The sequence below is a fragment of the Podarcis filfolensis genome (genome assembly GCF_964270895.1).
Source record: "Podarcis filfolensis genome assembly, chromosome: 1".
Taxonomy (NCBI): domain Eukaryota; kingdom Metazoa; phylum Chordata; class Lepidosauria; order Squamata; family Lacertidae; genus Podarcis; species Podarcis filfolensis.
Genome location: NC_139604.1, coordinates 93,192,725 through 93,219,304, shown reverse-complemented (window position 1 = coordinate 93,219,304; position 26,580 = coordinate 93,192,725). Strand labels below are relative to the sequence as shown.

The 26,580-nt window shown below is 44.8% G+C and overlaps 1 protein-coding gene and 1 long non-coding RNA gene across 6 annotated transcripts in view; one reads left to right on the top strand and one right to left on the bottom strand.

Annotated features, from left to right (window-relative positions):
• Positions 1-26,580, top strand: part of LOC310766305 — an 818,379-nt gene that overhangs the window by 375,935 nt on the left and 415,864 nt on the right. The gene's annotated exons all lie outside the window — the stretch shown is intronic.
• Positions 19,040-26,580, bottom strand: part of RPAP1 (RNA polymerase II associated protein 1) — a 45,888-nt gene continuing 38,347 nt past the window's right edge. For all 5 annotated transcript variants that reach the window (XM_083610251.1, XM_083610252.1, XM_083610250.1 and 2 more), the window contains 5 exons: positions 25,953-26,095; positions 23,807-24,611; positions 22,367-22,543; positions 21,390-21,446; positions 19,040-20,221 (listed from right to left, as the gene is read on the bottom strand). In XM_083610251.1, coding sequence (XP_083466377.1) covers positions 20,066-20,221; positions 21,390-21,446; positions 22,367-22,543; positions 23,807-24,611; positions 25,953-26,095 — 1,338 coding nt within the window. In that variant the 3' untranslated portion in view covers positions 19,040-20,065. The remainder of the gene's footprint in view (positions 20,222-21,389; positions 21,447-22,366; positions 22,544-23,806; positions 24,612-25,952; positions 26,096-26,580) is intronic.

Genomic DNA, 26,580 nt, shown 5'->3' with positions numbered 1-26,580 from the left:
CCACGCATGCACAGATGCTGGTTGCGTTGCTTCAGGATGTGAACAGGGCTCTGGAACAGATCCCATTCACATCCAGAGGTACCACTGTATGACTAAATTGCTTCTGGTGCAACGGAACACCATGACGGAAGCCAGAGCACACAGAAACACTGTTTACCTTCCTGCTGCCACGGCACCTATTTATCTACTTGCTGTGGTGTGCTGTTGAACTGCTAGATTGGCAGAAGCTGGGACAGAGCAACAGGAACTCACCCTGTTGCATGAATTCGAACCATCAGCCTTCCAATCAGAAAGCCCAAGAGACTCAGTGGTTTAGAGCACAGCGCCACCCGCGTCCCTTCCCAGCACAGCACAGCACAGCACACGTTGGTGTCCTTAAGGTACAAATTGAAAGGGTTCTCTAGCCTTGCTAGGATTCGCATTGCAAGCTGATATGGATGGAGTTGTGGATGGGAAGATCAAAGCACTGCAATGATGCAGGTGTATCACAACAGCAGCCTACTCGGTATAACAGGTCCAGAGCAAATCTCTCTAAAAGGTCATCCATAACCCTAATGGTGAGAATCTTCACAACTTAGTAAAAAAACGGGTATTAATTTGTCGGAGACCTTTGGCATAGGAACAAGAAATTGGATGGAGAATAAAATGAATAAGGGCACGAAGCAATCAGAAATTCCTTTAGGCAAGGGGAGAAAAAGGAAGAGTTGCTGCCCGTTTTCACCACCACCACATTAATCTCCTAAAATAGAAGAGCCGTCTAGGAAATGATGATCCAGATCAGCCACTGAGAACAACATGAGTTGTAAATTCAAAATTTTATATGAGGCATAAAACTGGGGGTCTTGACCCCTTTCCAGTCATTAAAGATTGCAAGGTCCATTTTCCCAAGACTTAATTCCAGTTACCTGAAAGTATTCCTGTTTAGGAAGCTGCTTAGAAAGGGCTCGGTGGAGCTTAAATTGAACACACAGTATATTCCTCATTTGCATCAAGGAAAACTGTGATGTGGTGCCACTGTCAGCACGTTGCTTGCCAAGCCAGAGAAGTCCTTTTGACACTGAAGGAAGGATGTGAGAAAGAAAGTAGCATGAGACTTACAGGTAACAGTAACTCATTTGAACTCCTCTTCCAGTCAGTGAAAGTAGAAGTAAATTGAGACACAAACAGAGAAACTGAGACATAAACCCTATGTGAGTTTATGTGTATATAGCTTAAGAGAACCCCCAGGTCCCAGTTCAACATGCTAACCGCTACTCCATACTGCCTCCCGATTCCTGACTTAGGGCCTTCGAATGCTGGCATCAGGAGATCAGCCTCTCTTTTTTTAAAAAAAAAAGATTTATTGAGATTTTACAAAAATATAAGTTTACAAAATAGAAAAAGGTCATATAAAAAGAAAAAGATACAAAAAAGAGAACATAGAAAGATATATAAAAAAGAAAAAAGAAGAATAAAAATACAAAAGACAAAAGACAAATAGCTAAAAAAGAATTAAAAACAAATCCGTTTTTTGTAACTTTAAACTCATTCGCTTATTTCCTTGGCCTCCTCACACCTCCCCTTTTTGTATTCCCATTTAAATAATCAAATCAGCAAATCCTTACCCTCTTTCGTTTATCTTAACTCTATATCTTAACATATTATAACTCTATATTTTCATCCGTTATCAATTCATTTTTGCATATTCTTATTAACTTTGTTGCTAATGCCACTTATTTTCAATCCAACATCATTTTAACATTCATTAATTTTACAGTGTTTCTGAAGATAGTCTTTAAATTTCTTCCAGTCGTCTTCCACCAACTCTTCTCCCAGGTCTCGGATTCTGCCAGTCATTTCCGCCAATTCCATATAATCCATCACCTTCATCTGCCACTCTTCCAGGGTGGGTAACTCTTGTGTCTTCCAGTACTTTGCAATAAGTATTCTTGCTGCTGTTGTTGCATACATAAAAAAAATTCTATCCTTCTTTGGCACCAATTGGCCAACTATGCCCAGGAGAAAGGCCTCTGGTTTCTTCAGGAAGGTATATTTAAATACCTTTTTCATTTCATTATATATCATCTCCCAGAAAGCCTTAATCTTTGGGCACGTCCACCAAAGGTGAAAGAATGTGCCTTCATTTTCTTTACATTTCCAACATTTATTATCGGGCAAATGATATATTTTTGCAAGCTTGACTGGTGTCATGTAAATCATTTTGACCTGTAAATCATTTTCATAATATTCTCTCTTAAGGCATTACATGCCGTAAATTTCATACCGGTGGTCCACAACTGTTCCCAGTCAGCAAACATAATGTTGTGACCAATATCTTGTGCCCATTTGATCATAGCAGATTTAACCGTTTCATCCTGCGTATTCCATTTTAACAACAAGTTATACATTCTTGAAAGTATCTTAGTTTTGGGATCTAACAGTTCTGTTTCCAATTTTGATTTTTCCACCTGGAAGCCAATTTTTTTATCCAAATTATAGGCCTCTCTTATTTGATAATAATGAAGCCAGTCTCACACTTTATCTTTTAATTTCTCAAAACTCTGCAATTTCAATTTGTCTCCTTCTTGTTCCAATATTTCCCAATATTTCGGCCATTTGACCTCCATATTGAGCTTTTTCTGAGCCTTCGCTTCCATTGGTGACAACCACCTTGGGGTTTTATTTTCCAGTAAATCTTTGTATCTTATCCAGACATTGAACAATGCTTTCCTGACAATATGGTTTTTAAATGCTTTATGTGCTTTAACCTTGTCGTACCACAAATATGCATGCCATCCAAAAACGTTGTTAAAACCTTCTAGGTCCAAAATGTCTATGTTCTCAAGAAGCAGCCAATCTTTCAACCAGCAGAATGCTGCTGATTCGTAGTAAAGTTTAAGGTCTGGCAGGGCAAATCCACCTCTTTCCTTTGCGTCAGTTAATATTTTAAATTTTATTCTAGGCTTCTTGCCCTGCCAGACAAATCTGGAAATGTCTCTCTGCCACTTCTTGAAACAGTCCATCTTGTCCAAAATTTGCAATGATTGAAACAGAAATAACAAGGAAAGCTTCAAATTTGACCATATTTCCAAATCTTTTTTCACTTCTATCCAACATTTATCGTAGTTATCTTTAAATAGTTATCTTTAAATAAATTTAAATTCTTAGCAGTCATATTAACCCCCAAATATTTTACTTTCTTAACTAATGTTAAACCTGTCTCCTTCTGAAACCTCTCTTTCTCAATTGGTGTAAAATTTTTCTCAAGCACTTTAGTTTTTTACTTGTTCAGCTTAAATCCTGCCACATGACCAAATTCTTGAATCAATTCTAATACTCTTTTCGTACTAGATTCTGGCTCCTGTAACGTCAAAACTAGGTCATCTGCAAAAGCTTTCAATTTATATTGTTTAGCTCCGACCTGAATACCTTTAATCAGACGGTCCCTTCTAATCATATTCAGCAAAACCTCCAGAACTGAAATAAAAAGCAATGGGGAAATTGGGCAGCCTTGTTGTGTCCCTTTCTCTATCTTAAATTCCTCTGTCATCACATTATTAACTATTAACTTAACCTTTTGTTCTGAGTAAATTGCACTTATACCATTTTCAAACCCTTGGCCCACCCCCATTCCCTGAAGATTTTTCTTCATAAAATTCCAAGAAATATTATCAAAAGCTTTTTCCGCATCTATAAAAATTAAAACTGCTTTGGTATTGATGTTCACTTGCAGCTTCTCCAAAATGTTAATTATATTCCTCGTATTGTCAGACAAATGTCTACCTGGGAGAAAGCCGGTGTGATGGGATGGTGAGCTGCTTGTGCGTAAAATCCTGATCCCTCAGAGTTTGGCTAAGTTCCCAAACCTCTGTCTGTGATGGAGCTCCTTAAGCATGGCCTCCATCAATCGCTCGTAGAATCGGACAGTGGGCGTTTACGGAACTTCTTCCAGCATAAAAGCTCCTTAACGGAAACGCGTCTTCTGGACTCTCGGCGTGACAGTTTCCGCCGAGGAGTGGGTGTCCCTACGGGAGGTCCTGAAACCTCCCCACTGTTCTCGCTTGAAGTGTCTCTGAGCCCTCCCTCCGACTCACTTTCCCTTGGAACTCCACTTCTCCCCCTGCTGGTCCCCTCCTCCGCTGAGTGGTCTCTCTCACCCTCCATGAGCCCTTTCACCTCCTTTGTCTCAGATGACAGTTCCCTGACATCCACCTCCCCTCCAGGGCCCCCTTCACCCCCTTCCCTCCCCTCCTCTGCGGGAGGCGAGGGAGCAAAACCCCTGAAGGAACCTCCCTCATCTTCCGAAGTTTCGAACACTTCCCTCCACCTTTTGCTGTTTCCGGTTTCCAAGTACACCTCCTCCTCGGAGTCTGTACCTCCTTCCAACTCCGATTCCCTGAATCCCTCCAGTTCCTCCTCATCGTCGGTGGTGCCAAAGTACTCCCTCTGGAACCTCGCTACTGGCTGAGGTTTCCTGGGGAACCTTTGGTGGAACGTTTCGATCAAGATCTCGTCGTGGACCTCCTCTGCCTTCACCCAGGTGTTTTCCGACTCCGGTTCCCCTTCCCACGCGACCAAATACTCCACCTGATTACCCTTCCACCTGGAGTCGATGATTTCCGCCACATAGTTGCGGCTTTCCCTTTCTTCTATGGCTGGCCCCCGTGTGGATACCCCTTCACCTTCCCCCCTGTATGGTGACAGTAATGACCTGCGGAATACCGGGTGCAGTTTCATGTGGTTCGGTAACCGGAGTCTGAAAGCCACTGGGTTGACCTGTTGGATGACCTCAAATGGTCCCAATCTTTTGGGTCTCAATTTCTTGCAACCCCCCTTGAACGGCAATCCTTGGGTTGATAGCCAGACCCGACTCCCCACCCTAATTGTTTCACCTTCCCTTCTGCTCTTGTCTGCCTGCCTCTTATATTCTTCTTTGGCCCTTTCTAAGTTGTGTTGGAGTTGACGATGGATCGCTTCCATTTCTTCTACAAAAAGTTCCGCGGCCGGAACACTCCATCTCTCTCCTCCTTCCCCTGGAAACGCCCTGGGGTGGCACCCATAATTAGCCAAAAAGGGGCTCATCCCGGTGGACACATTCTCTGCATTATTGTAAGCAAATTCCGCTAGTGCCAACTTTTCGACCCAATCGTTTTCTCTGTCATTGACATAACACCTCAGGTATTGTTGAAGGATACCGTTTGCCCTCTCCGCCTGCCCATTGGTCTCAGGGTGCCTGGCAGTCGAAAAGTTGACCTCTACGTGCAACAAGCTCATAAGCTTCCTCCAGAATCTGGACGTGAACTGTTTCCCTCTGTCGGAAACCACCCTCAAGGGGGCGCCATGCAGCCTAAAAATATGTTCCACAAACAATTTCGCTGTCTCTTCCGCCGTGACTGCATGTGAGCAAGCTACAAAGTGACCCATCTTAGTTAACAGGTCTACTACGACTAGTATGGCGGTTTTCCCCTGGGATTTGGGCAGATCAGTCATAAAATCTATCGACACCGCCTCCCACGGTCGTTCTGGTGTGGGTAACGATTCTAATAACCCCGCTGGTGCCCGCCTTTCTCCTTTGGCTCTCTGGCATTGGTCACACCTTCTCACATACTCCCGTACATCCTCCCTCACCTTGGGCCACCAAAACTCCCTGGTCACCAACCACATGGTCTTGTGTTGCCCAAAATGCCCCGCTGTGGGATTGTCGTGCAGCTGTTTGAGTACTCTCCCCCTCAATTCCCCTTCGGGTATATATAGCGCCCCTTTGTAATACAATGCCCCGTTTCTTTCTTCAAAACCTCCGGGGTCTTCTCCCTCTCTCCTTAAACCTCTGAGCTTATCCTGGGCGTACTCATCATTTACCGTTCCCTCTACCAGTTCTCTTTGCCCCACCCAGGCCGCACCACACACCCAGTGGTCCTCTGGGATGATATGTCTCTCTTCTGGCGCTCCCTCCCCCTCCAAATATTCAGGTTTGCGAGAGAGAGCGTCCGCTCTGATGTTTTCTGGACCTGGCACATAGCAGATTTCAAAATGGAATTTGGAGAACTCCTGGGCCCATCTCACTTGTCGTTGGTTGAGCACTCGTGCCGTTCTCCAATACTCCAAATTCTTGTGGTCCGTACACACTTGCACCTTATGCTGTGCGCCAATTAGTAAGTGTCTAAGTGTCTCCATCTCCGGAACGCTTCGTGAATGGCGAGTAGTTCTCGGTCATATACCGTGTAGTTCCTCTCGGATTTGTTCAGCTTACGCGAAAAGAAGGCACACGGTCTCCATTCCGACTTATTGCTCCCTGGCTGAAGCAGCACCGCCCCCACCGCCCGGTCTGAGGCATCAGTTTCCACTCTCATGGGTTTTTGTAAATCCACATGCAGGAGCTGTTCTTCCGAAGCGAATGCCTTTTTCAATTCCTCAAAAGCGTGCTCCGCCTCCGCCGTCCAAACGAATTTCTTCTTGCTGCTTAGACAGTCCGTGATGGGAGCCGTTAAGTGGGCAAAGTTCTTGATGAATTTACGGTAAAAGTTCCCAAACCCTAAGAACCTTTGCACATCTTTTTTCGTTTTCGGTGTCTTCCATTCCAGCACCGCCTGGACCTTGCCTGGATCCATGGCTAATCCCTTGTGTGATAAGCGGTACCCCAGGAATTCCACCTCCTTGGTGTGGAACTGACACTTCTCCAATTTCACCCACAACTGGTTTGCTTGCAGCTGGCTCAGCACTTCCCTGACATCCTTTACATGCTGCTCCTCATTCTCTGAATATATCAGCACGTCATCGAGGAAGGCCACGCAATTCTTGTAGAGCAAAGGTCCCAGTACATGGTTCATGAGCGATTGTAAACAGGCGGAGCCTGCTTGTAATCCAAAGGGCATAACGAGATATTCGAAAGCCCCTAGGGGGGTGAACATCGTTGTCTTCCATTCATCCCCCTTCTTTATTCGTATCAGATTGTAAGCTCCTCTCAGGTCCAGTTTCGTGAATATCTTTCCCTTCCTCACCCTGGTCAAAATGTCATCAATCCTGGGCATGGGGAAAGTCACTGGTTCTGACACGGCATTTAGCCGCCGGTAGTCCACGACCAATCTCGGTTTATCCGTGTTTTTTTTGTCCACAAAAAACACTGGGCTGCCCCCCACCGCTCTGGACTCTCTGATGAAACCTCTCTTCAGGTTTTTGTCAATAAACTCCCTCAACTCCTGCATTTCCCTGTCTGACATGGCGTACAGCTTGCCCACGGGGAGCTGGGCCCCAGGGACCAGGTTAATTTGGCAGTCAAAGTCTCTATGCGGTGGTAGTTTATCTGCTTCCCTTTCGCTGAAGACCTTGCTCAGGTCAGCGTATTGTTTGGGCACCTTCCCTTTGTCCGCCACTTCCGTCCCTGCTAGGGAGGCCTTTGCCCCTTCTGGCACCTTCCCCTCTTTGCAGTGTTCCAGGCAATGTGCTGACCCAAAGGAAACCACTCTCTGATGCCAGCCCACCAGCGGGTCATGCAACGCTAGCCAGCTCATTCCCAAAATGACTGGCGCCCCTCCCAGGGTGGCTACATTGAACGCTATCCTTTCGGTGTGCCGTGCCACCCTCATAACCATTGGGACGGTCTGTAGGCTAACTTCTCCCCCCAACAGCTCCCTCCCATCGATCGTGGTGACCTGCAGGGGGTTGCTTAAAGGGAGTGTCTGTATCTGGTGTTCAGCTGCAAACTCCTTGCTCATAAAATTACAGGAGCTGCCTGAGTCCAACAGCGCCTTGGTCTTCAGTGGGTATCCGTTTGCCAGCTCTAGCCACACCTCTATTACTAGGGCTGGTCTTGGAGGTTCCGGAGTGGGCACTTTTACTGCTCCTTGGCCTGTCTGCAGTGCCCTGACAGTGGCAGACAGGCGTTGGCTTTTACTGGCTCCTGGACTTCCTCCTCCTTCCCCCCAACAGCTCCCGCCATCCCTTGCCATTCCTTTCTTTGCGGGCAGACTCTGGCAAAGTGACCTGGCTGCTGGCAGAGATAACATTTCTTGGCGCTCTTTCCCTCCTTCTTCCTCCCTTCACTGGGATTTGAAACTGCGCACGCGCGCGCTGTTCCAACCTCCATCGGCTCTCCGGGCGGGAAACTTGGTTCTGGAATCTCTGGAATGCGGAAATCCCTCCAACGCTCTCCTTTCCCCTCCCGCTTCTCCAAGGCTCTTGCCTCCTGGCGCGCTCCAATGGTCAGCGCTGATTTGGTCAGCTGGTCCATAGACTCCGCCCTGGGCGCCCGGGAAAGTTCGTCTTTCACCGCCGAAGAAAGCCCCTCTTCAAAGAGCATTTGAATGGGTTCCGCCGATAGGTCCCACCCCAATTTATGTATCAACATTGTAAACTCAGTCCAGTACTCACGAACCGATCGGCTCCCCTGTTTGCAAGCCATCAATTGTCTGCGCACCAGTCCCTGTTCAATCTCGCTGGAAAACATCAAATCCATGGCGCGAAAAAACTTCCTCGCGTCCTTCAGCATGTCACTATTCCCTGCCATCAGGGGCCTGACCCAGTCTCTCGCCCCTCCTTCGAGATGGCCAATCACAAACGCCACTCGCGATGCCTCATCGGGAAAGTCGTTAAACTGCAGTTCGAGAGCATACTGCATCTCTGTCCTAAAGGCTTGGTAGTTCCTGGGGTCCCCCCCAAACTTCTGCACCATTCCTGGCATCTTTCTTGCTAGTGTAGCGCCTTTTGCCTTTTCTGCATCCTGCGCCCTCCTTTCTTCTAGCCTCGCCGTTTGCATTGCTAGCTGGAGTTCCAACACTCTGTACCTTTCTTCCAGACTTGGACTTTCTCCAGCTCCTGCTGCTCCTCCGGCTCCGGCTGGGTTGCTCATGATGCCTCTCTGCACAAGCTGCTTTCAGGGACTGTCCGATTGCTGTGATGGGATGGTGAGCTGCTTGTGCGTAAAATCCTGATCCCTCAGAGTTTGGCTAAGTTCCCAAACCTCTGTCTGTGATGGAGCTCCTTAAGCATGGCTCCATCAATCGCTCGTAGAATCGGACAGTGGGCGTTTACGGAACTTCTTCCAGCATAAAAGCTCCTTAACGGAAACGCGTCTTCTGGACTCTCGGCGTGACAGTTTCCGCCGAGGAGTGGGTGTCCCTACGGGAGGTCCTGAAACCTCCCCACTGTTCTCGCTTGAAGTGTCTCTGAGCCCTCCCTCCGACTCACTTTCCCTTGGAACTCCACTTCTCCCCCTGCTGGTCCCCTCCTCCGCTGAGTGGTCTCTCTCACCCTCCATGAGCCCTTTCACCTCCTTCGTCTCAGATGACAGTTCCCTGACAGCCGGCTTGATCTTTATGTATCTCTTCAACTAATACCTTTTTTAATCTATTAGCCAAGATATCAGCAAAAATTTTGTAATCCACATTAAGCAGGGATATGGGGCAGTAGTTCTTAAGTTGTGTCTTTTCAGACTCAGTTTTCGGTATAAGTGTAATGTAAGCTTCCTTCCACGACTCTGGCGCCTTTTTCCCCTCCAAAATTTCATTACAGACCTCCTTTAGTGGCTGAATTAACCAGTCTTTCAGAGATCTATAGTATTTGGAGGTTAGACCATCCGGCCCTGGAGATTTACCCAACTGCATGTTCTGAATGGCACCTTCAACCTCCTGTTCTGTAATTTTGTGATTCAACATTATCTTATTTTCTTGAGATCAGCCTCTCTGTGTCAGGTCAACCCCAACCTGCCTTTTACTCTCTCACTCCAATCAGAATGGATTTGCATCACCCAGAATCCAGGAGAATGCTGTGGAATCCACGGGATGATCGATTCTTTCAATGTTGCACTACAGATCCATTAAGATAAATGAGAATTCGGGCAACAGCTTGCCGAGAATTGGGACTGTTTAAAAAGATGCAGTAACTCAATGCTGGTTTGTAAATATAAAATAGCAGGGACGGAAAAGCAATGCAACAAATGATTTTGTCAGCAGTATGGCCTGCTGTGAGCTCCCCACCACTGGCAAACACACATACACACACACACACACATACACATTCCAGGGGGAATGCGAAACTTCAAACGCAATAAAACCTCCTGGCAAATCGCAGCCTGATCTACGGGAGACATGAAATATTGAAGCAATAAAGCTGAGTAGGTTTATTTCAATCAGGGTAAAAGGGTGCCAACAGCTAATCCTGGGAGTGTTGACCCTTTAGAGTAGGGGTGGCTAACCCAGGGCACTCCATATGCAATTGGAGTCCAACTCCCATCAGCCTCAGCCAGCGTGGCCATTTGCCAGGGATGAAAGGAGCTGCAGTCCAGCAACACCTGGAAGGCCACAGCTTCCCCACCCCTGCTTTAGAAATACTGGATATTTATTAGCATCCAGTGGTGCTGACCATTTGCCTGGCTTCTCATTCTTCAGAAGATGCAAAGACTCCATTGTGTCGATGGTTAGCTTCTGAAACAAAGGAGGAGCCAGGTTCAAGATGCTCACACTCTCCTCCAACCTCTCTTAGGTGCTTCAATATGCTGTTTGTGCAACAGGGTTCCCCCTCCCCCTGTGCCCCTTGCCCCTTGAAATAGCCTCAGGGGCTCAAGAGAACCCCCAGAACAGAACAACATGGAATTCCTCCCATATTGTTTAACATAAGAGTAACAAAGACCTATACAGCTGCCCAACTACCAGTCATATAGAAGCAATATAATGTAGTAAGAGCACAGTCGAATAGGTTTCTTCCCCTTTCTGCTGACATACATCTGAATCTGTGTGTTTTATGTAGTGTTTTTTCTTTGCTGAGTTTCACAGAAATGTGGGGAAATGTGTGCAGCTGCTGATAGGAAAGGCCCACAAACCAGCCTGGTCAGCAGACCAAAACTCCCCTCTATCAATATTTTAAACCTATAAGGAATTAAAAATGAGCACACTTCAATCACCAGGTTCTTCCACCACCTTCAATGTCACTGGTATCTTTTAAGAAAACGTTTTTGAAGAAGAAAATGGATTTTAAAAGCGCTATGTACAGCTTTTCTTCAAGTGGATCCAGTGACCTGAGGATTTTGAAGGGGTGTGTGTGTGTGTGTGCGCGCGTGTGTGTTTGTCTACTGCCGCCCATCCTAATGGAAGACCAGCAACTACCACAAGAATAAACCCAGCTCAGCAAATGTTATTTGCTTGAGAGGTATGCAGCCTTTCCCAAACTGTTGCATGGGATCAAAATGCCATTACCCCAACTTTCTTTGGTTAGTATAAGGAAACTGCATTTTCCCAACTTTAAAACAAAAAGTTGCATTTGCTGGGAAAACACAGTTCCCTCTCCCTATCATGCCACTTATAGAAAATGGTACACAAAGTGTGTTTATGATGAGTGCTCCCACTCCCCTGATAATAGGCAACACTGATCTCCATTCTGTCAGAGAACAGTCTGAAGATAGGAATATATTATAGGATAATGCAAATTTCAATTCTGCTTGTTTCTCATCAAAGGCCTTTAACAACAATAATCCATACCTGGGAGCAGCGCTTCTTTATATATAGAAAAAATGTGCCAGTACTGTGTCCCATTGAGTACTGACAGAAAAAAGCACTGTATATTGTTTTAGAAAGTGCAAATATTCAATAAGTTTGCCTTTAAATGTCATCCTTAGCAGGAATGAACTATGTGAAGAGAGGAGGCCTGTTTCTTCTTTCCCTAATACAATCAGAACTCTCCCCACTCTTAGGAGAGAAAAAATCCTTAAGTGGTGTAGTTGTCTTGGGGGGGGGTGACTGCAGTTTGGATCAGAAGAAATAAAACTGCAGCTCCTCCCATATTGTCAGCCATATTGGCACCTCTGCCAGCACCACTGCTGGACTGCCTGGGCCACTGGCAGAGAAGTGGCCCTGGCATCGGTGCTGATATCCATTGAGAGATCTCAACAAAATCTCACAAGATCTCTCGAACTCCATGAGATCTCAAGAGATTTTGGAGAGATCTCACAAGAGTTCATCAGAAATGGCTGCCAATGCCAGTACTATTTCTCTGTTGGCATATTGCATTTCTAGTAAGGATCTCTTCCCCATCCCCCAGTGTGCCTGTAATTAATAACAGTGAAAAGCGAAAATTTTATATGTGTTACGCATTAAGTGTAGTGCGTAGTTTGGCCCTTGGTTGTGATTTTTGCTCTGATTTTGATGCTATACTAGCTTCCACGCAAGCCTGTGCTTGCAAGCATGGTAGAATTCTTTACTTTCTCCTTTGTATGTTTCAACTGCATGTCATAAATAATCATCACCTAGATTTCCGTAACCAAAGCTTTAGCATATTATACAAATAAGGCAGTCTATGAGAGCAGTGGGAATAATTAACCTGCACATTCACTTTTGTTCTGAGTGGGAAATGGCACAGGGAAGACACTTAGAGGTACAAATCAGCTGTGCCCTTCTCCTGTGCTTTAGTAATGTCTTATTCAAGTTCAGGGACCTAGACTCATAATCAAATTTGGTTGCAAAACGTGTTTACATATTACAGTACTTATAAAACCTTTCAGTTTACTGTGTGAGTCTTCTGATTTCTCTTAGGCAAATCATGCCATCCATTTCCCCCGACTTTAGAAGTGCTCTTTTCTTTTTCTAAATACCCCATCAAAGTCTCTTTGAACCCATCATTATTGACCTCCCTTTAACGCAAGCCCCCTCATCGGCCATCGTACAGCCTTTCTATCCTGCCTTGTGTTCACTCTTTCCTGGGTGAGACAGGAAAATGGCCTCTGCAGATGGGAATAACTGTCAAGGTCGTGCTAAAATGATTAGCTTTGGGGGAAACCTGCTCACTGTTTGGATGAGGCTGCCCACCCACCCACATCCAGTTCTCACAATAAGAGCATTGCTATCACTCTGAGATGTAGAAGAGGCTGTCTAGAAGCTTGCTACTTTCAGTTTGAAAGCCAGGACTATTCTTAGGTGGGATGGCTAAGACAGGGGGCAGTTCCACCTGATTTCTGGATGCCAAACATTGCTCCTGCTTACAAAGAGGCGGAGAGGTGAGGTGCAGGGAGGTCCAAGCAGCATGGGCATAGCAGCAGGAGTGTTGGATTGGTGGCAAAATTGCCTTCACCGTGCTGAGCTCCCCGTGCCTTGTCCCTCTTCCTCTCTTTTAAGTGGCAGCGATGCTCAGTGTCTTAAAGCCAGTTGCACAAGGCCACCCCACCTTTACCACCCCACTGACTGCTACTGGTGGTAAACAGCTTTTTAAAAAAACAAAAATGTTTCAGCAAGCCTATCCAGGCATGTAAACAAGATGTGTATCTCAGTTGGTTTTTTAAAAATTAAATCTTATTGGTATATTAATAGTTGTTTTTGTGGGATGTGAAACTTGTAGCAGTCAAGTACAACATTCCTATAGTGGACATGTTAAGAGATGTTTTGTACCACTCAGGAGAAAACTTCCTGTTTCCTCCTGAGCTGGGTCAGACTTCCACTATATGTGACTTGAAGAGGGTGTGGACTATTCTGGGTAGAGGAGCACACCTCCTCCCTGTTCTGTTCTTCTTCTTCTCCATTTTGTGTTCCTGATCAGAAGGTCGGCGGTTCGAATCCCCGCGACGGGGTGAGCTCCCATTGCTCGGTCCCTGCTCCTGCCAACCTAGCAGTTCGAAAGCACATCAAAGTGCAAGTAGATAAATAGGTACCGCTCCGGCAGGAAGGTAAACGGCGTTTCCGTGCGCTGCTCTGGTTCGCCAGAAGCGGATTAGTCATGCTGGCCACATGACCCAGAAGCTGTACACCGGCTCCCTCGGCCAATAAAGCGAGATGAGCGCCGCAACCCCAGAGTCGACCACGACTGGACCTAATGGTCAGGGGTCCCTTTACCTTTATGTTAGGAGAAGTGACTGCTCAGTCGCAGTCACTTGGGACTAATTCCCTTATGGGACAGTTTATATAGTTATATACTTGTGTAACCTAAGTCTGCCTTCAGGAATCTATCTGTGAACCTGAATGAATCTGTGAGGCAACTACTTTTATATTAAGTTTAATCAGAATCTTGTGTCTATTCTTTTGAGAGGGAATAAAAGGGAATTACCAGGAATCCTATATTTAAAAGAGGCTTAAGCAAACCTGCAACAAGCTAACCGCTGTGCAAATTTAAAAAGGGGAATGTTTGGAACTCTGCTAAGTTATAGAACTTGCTAACGCAACTTAGGAAGGATATCATTAAATAATATATCCTCTCCTGCCTCCCTAAACATCCCCACAGTTTTGAATTGTTTTACATTTACCACTTACAGATTCTTTGATCAAGTGGTTTATGGATGCCTCTAAATATAAGATAAAATGAAAGATGGCTGCTCCCACCTTTCGAGAAAAAGAACCTAAGAATGGCTTAGTTCTTCTTTGGGCCCTTTCAGTAATACATGCAGACTGGACTCTTCATAGTCCTGTTGAATGGAAGACTTCGCCAAGGGATCTAGATGTCCTGGCCTACTCTATATCATGGTTGTTGGTCAGCCACCTATGTTTGGTAAACCTTTTAGTAAACACAAGAATTTTAGTCTTTTGGTCATTCATTGTGAGCAGCTTCTCAGTACAGCAGACAAAGAGTGTTTGAAGGGTTCTCCAGAGGCCTACTTCTGAAAAAGATAAAATGGCTGCATCATCTGTGTAAAGTAAAACAAGGATTTGCTAATTTAAGGGGGTGGAAATCTGGGTTTGGCATAAGTTTGGTCTATAGAATTGATGTTAATAATAAGGACGACTGATGAACTCCCGATTCACTACCCTCTTCAATGGACCCAGGGGCAACAAATGACCTTGTGGGTTGCACTCTGAGGTAGTTGTTATCGTAGCTTGCACATGAGAGCATATAGCCTGCAGTCTAAGGATAAAGTTTCCATTTTTGCCCATAGTCTCCCCTGGGGATATTAACAAATGCTGATTCAAAGTCAACAAAAGCAGCACAAGGTGATCCATATGAAAACCAAAACACAGCTACCCTTCAAAATTTGCACTTATATGAATTTTGCTGTGCAGTTCTCCAAACATTTACAAAAATGCATCTATTAGAGGAGATCATGCATAAAAATGAAGATATTCATGAAACTAGCATACAAGAGAAGAAATTGCTTGCAGAAACATGTACATTAGCCAAAACTGCATATAAAATGCATTTACCAGGAGAAATTCACACCCAAATGCTCATGAATTTTCATAATTATTTAAATAAAATAAATAGCAAATTGCTGCAAAATGTGAGGAACTGAATTTAAGATTGGAAGAACAAGGAACTTAGAGAACCAAAATTGACAGATCCTTCCATCCCCAGCTGATGGGAGCCGGGCTGAAGGAAGAGCAGGAAACACTACAAAAGTTAAAATACAAAGAAGATGCTGACAGTCTGTAGGCAGATACTGAAAATTATGAACATGCATTGAGATTACTGGACCTGGTCCTTCCGTGGCATTTAGAGGAAGACCCTTTGTCCCTGTTGCACTGCCAGCATAAGATGGCCAAGAAGGAGAAGAAAATTTCTATCTCAGCATTTGGGACCATATTTGGCTCCCGGCTCAGATTTCCAATTAGTGAGAGCTGTGAATGTGCCAGCAAACCCGGGCTTTCTCTGCTACATTGCCCAGTGATTTAGATATAGCTTCCGTCTTTTCAACTCTCACCTTACATTTAGTTTAACTGTTGTAAATGTCTTACTCCCGACTTCACTGTCAGCTCAAATCTTAGCCACACAAACCAAATGCCAGTTTGGGAATGCATCTAGGAGAATTATCCACCCTCTGACTCAGGACAGTTCTGGTCCTACTACCTTAGTAGCTGGGATGTCTAATGGTCGCAAAGTGAAACCGGGGAGGGGGGGTTATGAAGTCACCCCAGTTATTCAGCTATTTTTCTAAACACTGAAATATAGTATCTGATAACCACGACCCATCCCATATCTGAATGAATGAAAATAGCCCAGCACAAATACCAATGCTGACTTAGTTCACAACTATTATTGCAGTAACTAACTGTATCTAGTTAATTTTTTGTTGTTTTGCAATGAATATTTTTGCAATGAATATCGTTTCTTATATGGAAGGCTCCAGATTCCCTTTGCCCCCCCCCCCTTTGCATTCTGAACCTGGACAATGGAGCCATATTTTTATGCAGGATAATATATTTGGTAAAAATAGGTGATTTTCTAATTTGTCTAAATGAGTGCATCTTTGTGCAAGGACATGAGAGGTTTGTGAAAATTCTACAACATAATTCAACGCATAATGAAAAATACAAAGTACCTGTAACATAGTTCAAGGCCCTCTCTGGCTTATCTGATGTCTTTAGGATATATGATTTTATTTACACATATATACAACCTGAGCATAGCATTAATGAGCATAGCAGATGTTGTTCATCCATTACTCAGAGGTTGGGATCCAGCACAGAGCAAGGGGGCCTGTGTGTCCAGCTTGTAGTCTGCTTGCAGCTCAGTTTGCCCCTTCTCTCCACCCCACCCCCCAGTGCTAAGTGAGGGGAAAGCCGACCCATTCATTCTATGGCACAGATCAACTTTTTTGGTTATGCAAATCATGGTCCTTAGTCCATTGCCTAGACCAGGCTTCCTCAACCTCAGCCCTCCAGATGCTTTTGGCCTACAACTCCCATGATCCCTAGCTAGCAGGACCAGTGGTCAGGGATGATGGGAATTGTAGTCTCAAAGCATCTGGAGGGCCGAGGTTGAGGAAGCCTGGCCTAGACTGGTTTGGCAGGCTTGCTCTCATACATTCTACCCTCACAGATACAAAAAACCAAGAACTGGCAGGGACTCAAGGCATCATGCAGGCTGACACACACATACACACTGCAAACACACACAGAAAGCCTGGCATGAGCACTCAAATCACTGGCAACGACGACAACAAATCTCTCTCAGGAGCAGCCATTTCCTGCATCTTTCTCCCCCAAGATTTAGAAAGCAAAGATGCCTTACACAAAACGTCTTTCAGTAAACTTTAAACTGAAATATTTCGTTTGAAAAACAGGTCAATATCAATTGCTTCAAAAATCTACTCGCCTTGTTAGTAAATATTTTCCCTTTACAAGGCAAACTGTAGATATGAAATAAAAGTGGCTTTCCTACCAAGATAGTAGCAGTGCAATCCTATGAATGTTTATTGAGAAGACAGTCTCACTGTTTCTAGTAGAGCTTACCCCCTGCTCAGTGCATCTAGGACTGAAGCCTAAAATGTCCAAAAGTTAAAAAATAGGGAATGCCACTCTGCAGTAATCACAAATAAGAACTCATCAAAGAGGAAACATTTAAATGAGGTTGTAATCCAGTACTTACTGACCTGGCAGTAAGCCCATTGAATCCAATGGGACTTATTTCTGTGCAAAGACATATGTAGGATCGTGCTGTGAAGATGCTTCACCTATTATATAACCCCAAATATGATGCTAATTATTCTAAGTTTGCTTATAAAGCAGAATAGAATTGCAGGTTTTTACCAACTGTGGATCTTTCTTAACTTCAAAATCCTGAGCAGAAAAGAAGAGGGAAGTTATAATCTAATATCCACTATATCACACCTAATAAAAAGCACCAGACAGATAATTTTGTTTCACTCCTGTACAGATTAACTTACCGGTAATTGGTGGGCACATTTTACCATGTTCTTTTTATTTAAAAAATCGATTTGATTTAAAAATGTCCATTGTGCCAATTCCTAACAATTGCTCAGAACACCCACCAAAGCAAGATTTGACTAGGTTTTTCGAGTTTTAATTTGGTTATCCAAAAACAGAAACTCCTCTTCTATATTTAGAGCAGGATTTTTACTAATATTTTGTTCAGCAGCACCCTCTAGTGATTTATAGAAAGAACACACCATAACATTCTGCCAATGATGGGTTACCTTTGGTCACACCTGCACCATAAATTTTAAGTGGCAGCATACTATTTTAAGCAGTCATGGCTTCCCTCCAACAATCTGGGGAACTGTAATTTATTAAGGGTACTAAGATTTATTAGGAGATTCCATATTTGGAAACCTTCTTGCCATAGCTTCTTCTTTATCCAACCTAAACTCTTCCCAAACGCACAAAACATTAGTATTCATTTTTAAGTTTCATAAGTTCCCAGAATATTGCTTGCATAAAACAGGAAACAGGCTTGGTAAATTTAGGAAAAACAATTAGCTCTTAGCTTAGTTCTTATTTTTCTCGGTAATTCAAACTGGAAAGTTGCTCACAGCTCTCAGGAAAGGAGAAAGGGAGAAATCAATGATGTGCATTGATTTTATGAGGGACTGAATTGCAGCTGAGAGAGGCATGTCAAAACCAAGATTCAGAAAGTCAACAGTTGATCTGCTCGGATCTTGCTCATCATCCTGTATATCCAGACATCAGTTTAGTGGCTCTTGGCCATGCTGAGCTTCTGTGGGGTGCAGGGACTGCATTTCCAACATGGCAAGGGATCTCACAGAGAGGAAGCATCCCTCAAAAATCTCACCTTGCTTCCTCCTGTGAGCTGCTGCAGGCTCTGGTGCTCTGCCTCCCATTTGCGACTTGTCACTACTGTAGTTTGCAAGAAAACTTGTAGCAGCGGGTAGCCAACACAGTGGCTTTCAGATGTTTTGGACTGCAGTGTTTTCCCTAGGGAGTCTCATCATTACGTATCTTTATGCGCCAGGCAAAACCTTTTTTTCCCCCCACCCAACATTTGGCTTTTCATTATCTATGGCCTCCTTTAATGAATGGGGTTTTTTAAAATAGGAATGTCTCTTACGATTTTTCTGTTTTATGATGGTTTAAATGTATGTTATTCATTTATTGTTGTACGTTGCTTTAGGTTGCCCTGGCAAAAAAAAGGGGGGGGGAATGGTAATCGCTTCCTAATCGCGGGAAGTGTGATTAGATGGCCTTGTCACTCAAACAGTGGCTGAGTTTGGACATCATGGAAAACTAGCTGTGATGGGAACAAGCCCAGACTCCCTTTGGGTTTGCATGCTCCAGTGTGTCCCCTACAGATCCCTGACATGGCATCCCAGAGCATGCCTTCAGATTTACTAAGTTCCACCAACCACATTCTTCTTCTTTTGCTTTTGGGGAGTTGTTGCAGCTGCCAAAACATCCTGTTATGCGAAAGATAACTTTATTAAATATAATATGGTTAGAAAAACAAAGAGAGAGAAAAACAGCTAATGCGGAGAGATTGGGGGTGGAGGGAACAGGTGGCTTTGCACAGAGATGGAAACGTCTAATGTTGTTTCCTGAGATGTGTCAGGCGCAGAACAGCTGCAGTACTCAACAGCTTGTTCAAATCACTATCCCATGAACAATTCTGGTGAATCAGTTCCCACTTTTCCCAGATATTTCTACCTCAGTCATTGCAGCAGGGACAGACTTTGGTAATCTTTCAGTGCCCTGTAAGAGGCCAAAATTTTGGCATCCCCAAATGAATCTTCTCAATTATGAATCTTCTCGATTTTGCACCCCCTCGGCTCAGTGCCCTGTGCGGAGGAACCTCCCACTCCACCCTAAATCCAGTGCTGCATTACAGCCTTCCAGCCAAACCATAAGACTTAACATTCCAGGTACAGTGGTACCTCGGGTTAAGTACTTAATTCGTTCCAGAGGTCCGTTCTTAACCTGAAACTGTTCTTAACCTGAAGCACCACTTTAGCTAATGGGGCCGCCTGCTGCTGCTGATGCGCCGCCGGAGCACGATTTCTGTTCTCATCCTGAAGAAAGTTCTTAACCCGAGGTAATACTTCTGGGTTAGCGGAGTCTGTAACCTGAAGCATATGTAACCTGAGGTACCACTGTACATTTCACCATGTGCTACGAGAAAATTAAGCCTTTCTGTCTTCTAGTAAAAGATGCCAATAATCCTACCGGCATCTCACATTTGCATCACCTTTTATTTTTTTCCTAAAATCATTTGTCTTTCATCTTGGCAGAAACACTTGCTTGTCCAATTTCTTCCATCATGAAGAGTCAAGCCGCTTTCACAGAAACTATGCCAAGGCCAAGCCAGGCCAACAGTGCAGATCCCTTCCTGTTGTGCTCCTCAGGCAAGGCAAGAGACCAGGAGGGTGACCAACCTCCTCTCCAGTCTTAGCACTGCTGCCCCCGCCACTGTCAGCTGCTGAGGTTCTTCTCTACAAATCTGATGCGAATGGCTCCTCCTTGGGCTGCTTCTTAGTCACGGTGTTCAGGTATTTCAGACGAATGGTGGGAAGCTGCTCATAAAGGTCAAAGCCCACCGGGCTCTCTTTATTTGGCAATTTATAGTAGAGAAGATGTCGCTTGAGTACCTGAAGAGTGTAGGAGGAAGCAGAGGGTGAATGAAAGAAAAGCAGTTTCCCCAATATGGCTCAAACCCTGGAGATATGGGCCATTCCAGGCTATGCTTTTTCTCTTATGGGGAAAGCATAAGGAGCACAAGGGAACTAAGCAGTAGTCACTCAGATGCTGCAGCCCAAACACTTGATGTTCATACTATTAGCACATCTGTTTTGGGGAAATTTGCACCTTAATACTGCTGCAACGCCTGCAGTATTTGTCATGTGACAAAGACACATGAGAGCAGAAGCAGCAAAGCAGGCTGGGAAGTGCTGGGACTGCACAATCATTTGGGCCTACTAAAGTTATTCAGGCCTAACTGCTAACTGTTGAGTCACTCTGACATGTGACTTAGCAGCCATTTTCTCTGTAAGATTTCAGTCAGAGTCAGTCTGCCTCAGTTGTGAGCAGAGTCAGTACGTAATCTCAGTCAAACTGTTTTGAACCATGTTGTTTATGAAGAAGTTTATTTTAACTCAGTAAAGTTCTTATTCTTTCAGTTAAAAACTCTGCATTATTAATTTACGCTGCGCGTCAGTATTAGGTTGCTGGTACCTCAGCTGCAAACAGAGTTATTGTTTGAACTGTGCTGTAAGTTTTAATGCTTGTTATGAAGGGGAAACAAGATTCCTAGCTATCAGCTTACAATAGTGCTTGCTGAATCTCCCAATCACATTTAGCGGATTGCCTAAGTCTCTAGTGAATTGGTGGCTGAGGTTAGGTTTGAACTTCCTCCATTTAACTGCTCCAGTGCAGAAATATTCCTCACCCAACAGCCTGCCTTTCAGAAAATTACCCAACTGGCCACACAATAAAATGTGCTGTCACATACCATATAGAATCGGGGCTTGCTTCTTAGTTGGGCATTTTAATGCGATTGTAAGAAGGGTGCTCAACAGTTTGCATGATCAACATCCCTCCATTCCTATGGAAATGATGTGTACTTTGTGCTGCTGCGCAAGAAGACTCAGGAGAGAAACCAGAGCAATTGTTTGCAGTGAGGCAATGGGCTGAACTAATGTGTCTCAGACAAACAACCCATAGAGACGTTGGGAGCACTGTGAAAATTCATCACGCCACAAAACTCTCTTTTGTAGCATTACGAGGACTGGTTTTGAGAGCCAGCTGCAGGGTGCCTACCTCATCAGCCAAGAGCCAAGTCCTCTGGAGCATGCTTTTTCGGGCCACATCAGCCTCCTGAGATAAAAGTACCAATAAAATAAAATAAATGTTAAACTTATAGTTGCTTTTCTAAGAGAAAAGAATCCAACTCTTCAGAATCCCCAAGGGAATTGTTGGCCATCACAGGCAACAATGAACATGCAAGAGCCAAAATCTCTATATCCCATATAGCAACCTTTTCTTCAAGAGTTTAGTGTGCTCAGAAGAACACATGCAGATACATCTTGTTTCTTGGGCTGCTCTTTCTGAATTAAGTTTCTTGGCAAATCAGCTTTCTGCTGGCATGCATGACAAGTGACCTGATAGGCCTAGTGAGGATTCAGTGGTCTGGCTCACACTTCACTCTAAGCCAAAGCATGGCTTAGCATGTGGGCCAACCTTGAACCCCCAGAGGTTCTAGTTTGGTCCAGGAGACCATTTCCCCCAAACTACAACTGCTCACCCATCATCTGACATCATTGTTGGCATCAGCTGGTGGGCAGGAGGAGAGGATTTAATCCTGCATTGGCTGGGTGCCCTGTTCCCAGGAGGGAACAGGAATGTGCAGTAAAGGCGGCAGGATTCAATCTTTTGAGCAGGGAATTAAAGCATTTCTCAAAAACACAGTGTGAAGCAGCTCACACGCTTCTCCTACAAGCAGGTGGGCAGCAGTGGAGCACTCTGGACAAATGGAAATTTCCATATTGTCTTCAAAAGGCAACCCAACAACGATGCCACAGGCTATTTCTGTTATCTGTAAAAATCCCAGGTCCGCACTGACAGCCCAGGACAAGACATTCATCCAGATCCTCCCTCCTAACAGCTGGTGGGCTTTTCACACAACCAACTGAGACAGAGCATCAAAACATAACAGGGAGGAACTGTGTGCATCACACATCCAGCTTGGTAGAAGAACAGGATGCACCAGGGCCAGACTTTAAAAGATGATTGCATACCTGTGTGGTGCTATCCTGTGAGAAAATGAAGCTGTTGACATGGGCCACAGCAACCACATAAAGTACAGGGCACCAGTTCTGTCGCAAGGTCCCTGTGACCAAGGTCTGGAAGTACTGCCGGAGGAGGTTCAGGTTGTCTTCAGCAGGGGAAAGATATCGCTCCAGAGACACAGGAAACTGCAACAAAACCAAGAAAGCAACACCACTCAAAAATATGTATTTTATGTTTTTTAAAAAGTATATTTTATAGAAAAATACACTGAAACACATTTATTGCACACACAAACACATAATAATTGTACATGAAGAGTGTGTAAAATTTAACTGCGGACTCTTCATGCATTTGTTCAGGCACGCAAGATAGGATGGAACAAACCTATGACTGTGTCATGTAATTCTACTCAGTATTGATCCAGAGCAGATTCCATCATACAGTTAGTAAAAACTTAAACACGTTGCAGGATTTCCAAAAAATAGACCAGAGGAAATTATTATTTCATTCAGCAGAGCGTTACTGCTGCTAAAGGCAAATGAGCATAATGGTCACAAATCCCATACATTCAGGATTGGCACTGTCCATAAGAAGTCCAGTTGAGGCAGACTTAACTTAAACTTACAGTAACTTATACTATGTACAAAACACCACACCAGAAGGAAAAGAGATAGAAAGAGAAAGTGAAACCCAGGCTCCTTCTGCCCTTACTTTTATAGTCAGCATGACCTTGACAGAAGAGATAACAGAACCAGTTTAAACCAGCTGTACTCAGCTTCTCTGAAGGAATAACCCAAACACCATGAACCTTCTGCTTGTTTCTTTCACACAGAGAAGTTTCCAGAACCCTCTTGAATTAATTAGAAGAGGAAAGCTCTCTACACATCATATCAATACTTTTTGCACCAAGAAATGCAAACTGACAGACTGAGCTCCAGCAAAACTCAAAGTGGAGAGGTAATTAGGCTGCTCAGTCCATCCCTAGTGGGGAACAGAATTATGCTCCCCCTAATCCTGCCAGCTACTTCGGCCTCCTTATACGTTTCCTTCCTTCCCTCTCTCATAGTACTAGAATACAGGGACATGAAGATTCAGGGCAGGCAAAAGGAAGTACTTATTCACGCAGGACATAGCTAAACCCAAAGATGTAGTGAGGACCACCAACGTGGATGGATTTATAAGAGGGTTAGACACATTCATAAAGTGTTAAGGCTATCAGTGGCTACTGCTCATGATAGCTTTGCTGGGGATTACAAGTAGAGAGTTCTGCTACGCTCATGTGCTGTTTGTGGGGTTTTCATAGACATCTTGTTGGCCACAGGGAGAACAAGATGCTGGACTAAATGGGCCTTCAGTCTGATCCAGCAGGGCTTTCTTGCGCTTACTTCCCACCCCCCAAGGTCCACCCCTACCCCAAAACAAACCGACCTTATCTTGGGGAGACCTACCTGCTGGAGTGGAACTCCCAGTGCCCTCAAGGTGCTCACATGCTCTCCAAAGACAGCCATCCTTAGCTGCACACTAAACCGCCTCTGCAGAGGAAGAAGCACGAAGATGCCAAAGAGTGGGTCTCCAAAGGAGACTCCTTCAAACTGTTCAAGGAGGTTGATGTAGAGGTCATGGAAAGAAGCTAAGCCAGGGAGGGGAGCATCCAAGTTCAAGGAATCCAGGACTTTGGGCTGGCAGTAGAGGGAGAGTAGAGCAGCTGTGTAGCAATGGACAGGCCCTTCCAGGAACAAGTCGCTGCCTGTGAGGAAGACACACATAAGCCTTGCAAGTTTGGCTGCCGCCGAGATGCCCTGAAGGACCCTGGCTCTCCAAGTCTCCAGCAAGAGGACCCACTGCAGGTTCTGAGTCACTGTGCGCACAAGATCCAGTGGGAGAGAACTCAGCCCAGCCCACCGGGTTTCTGCACCAGTCACACTGTTATAGAGGTTGATGAGAGGAAGGAACAGCCAATCGGAAGGCAGGATTGGCCCTTTGACCTCAGGAAGAATCATGGATTGGATTAAGTGTGTTTGTCCTTGGTAAACATCTCTGGAACGAACAAGGGCGGGCTCCAAGTAAGCAAAGTGAGAGAGGTAGCAGGCCTGGATCAGTGGGAGATGCTGGTATGCTTCCTCCAGTAAGGCACCACGACTAGGGAGGGGAGAAACAGCAGCTGCTGAGCCTGGCTGTGCTGGCTTCGCCTTTGAGCTCAAGTGCAGGAGGTCTGAGAAATCAGCAGCTTCTGGCCCCCCTGATTTGCCTTCCCTGTACAAAAGAGAGGGGGGGAGACAGGTGATGAATGCCAATGCTTTCTTGATTAATGCAGTATTTGTTATTTGCTTATCTATTTCCTACAGCACAAGAGTAATCCCCAACAGTCTTATGATCTACATTTTCACAAACAAAGATGCAGCGTGACTCCAGGGTGCTGCCCTAAGGAAATATATTCTACAGTGCGGCAGGTGCTGCTTATAAGGATGTAAGAAGTGCCTAGCTGGAACAGAACAGAGATAAGATTGCTAGAATACATGCACCTCCAGGAATAGCTAGGGCAGCTCAGAAAGGGGTATAAAGGGGATTCCTGTATGTAGAAAGGACCTCTGAGTGTGTAGCACTCATTATCATATCTTACAGCACCTTTCCCCATCTTGATGTTGCTGGACTCTAACTCCCAGCAACCACAGCCAACCAATGGCCAGGGACGATGGGAGTTGGAGTCCATGTATGCAGAGGCCACCAATCGTTTTTATACATGGGAATCCGTGTTTCCACGGAGATTCAAACGTTCAATTCCTTTTCTCATGACTATAAGCAGCCTCAATGCAGTGAAATTTAATAACTTATTTTTGGGATGAGGAATATATTGAAGGGGAAATGGCCTGAACACATGGCAATGCCTAACGCCCATTTTCAGCTTTCAGACTGACTCTTGTGGAGTGCAGTGCCAAAAGTGCCACGTTTGTGGACTAGGTCGCCTTCTTAGGCCTCGGCAAATCTCTCATGGCTTAACCCACTTTGCACTGTTTATGTTAAGAATATATCACCATCAACTTAGAAGAAGTCAGTTTTTAAAAATTGCCACATAACCTCCAACTTTTTGCACAGCAAAAGTTACAAGTGGAAAAGCAATAAAGATGGCATGGAGATTTAAAAGGCTTCACAGCTGGTGCAGAGAAGAGCAAGAAGTCACCCTTTGTCCTTCAGGGCCATGGAGCTGCATCAAAATGTTTCTTCAGCTATGTAGACAGCACAAGTATTAGTCATGCTGGCTATATATTATCTCCAGGATCAGAGACGGTGTGCCTCGGAATATCAATTGTTGGGGATCAAAGAGGAACAGAATGATAAGATAGTTGTGTCCTGCTTGTCGTAAGCATCTGCTTATGATCTAGACACACTTTTAGTAACATCCAGCAAGACTCGTTTTATGTCCTCAACTCCCACTGCAAGGAAACCTAGAACAGGCTCCCCAGTAGGTTACTGAAACTAAAGCTCTGCAAATCTCTCTTTCCTTTTTTCCAAAACAGTTTCTTCACATCCTCATCTTTGGAAGGGTTACTCAAGGGGAGCAATGGGGAAGAGGTGGAAAGAGGGAGTGGAACTTACGGAATCAGTTTTGCATTGAAAACAAGGCCCAATAGGAGCTCATGAGCCAGGTGCTCACTGCCTGGCAACAAACGGCTTAACAACGCCATGGCAACGCAGTGATGGAGCGAAGCATGCCGGCTGTAATCCGGACAAGTACCTGCCTGCACAGGAAACAAAAATCCAGCATGTGAAAATGTTGCAGCTATGCGCATTGACACAGATATATGGGTCATGATATGACACAGGAATAAAGGGAGATTCTCTATGCCAAGTTGCAAGAGCAGGCAGTTTTTTTATCCTGATAAACATCCTCAAAAGACATCCCCCTACACATTGGCTTTTCACCATGAAGTCCGCGAATCAGCGCAACACAGTGCAACTTTGCATGGTGTTTATGCAACGTGGTGGGAGACAAGTTAAGGCAGATACTTCAGTTGGCCAAAATCTGGGCTTTACACAGTGGATCACTCAGATTTTCAGCCAGTTTCACCTTATGGTGAATGAATGCACATGGCACAACCCCCAACTTTCCCACAACCCGTAAGTCCCCTTCAGACAGAGTCTACTGATGTTTGTGTGGCAAGGGAGTGGGTGGGAGTAGAAGCAGACAGCTTTAGGTCTCTGCAGACTGCTAAGATGATGCAGT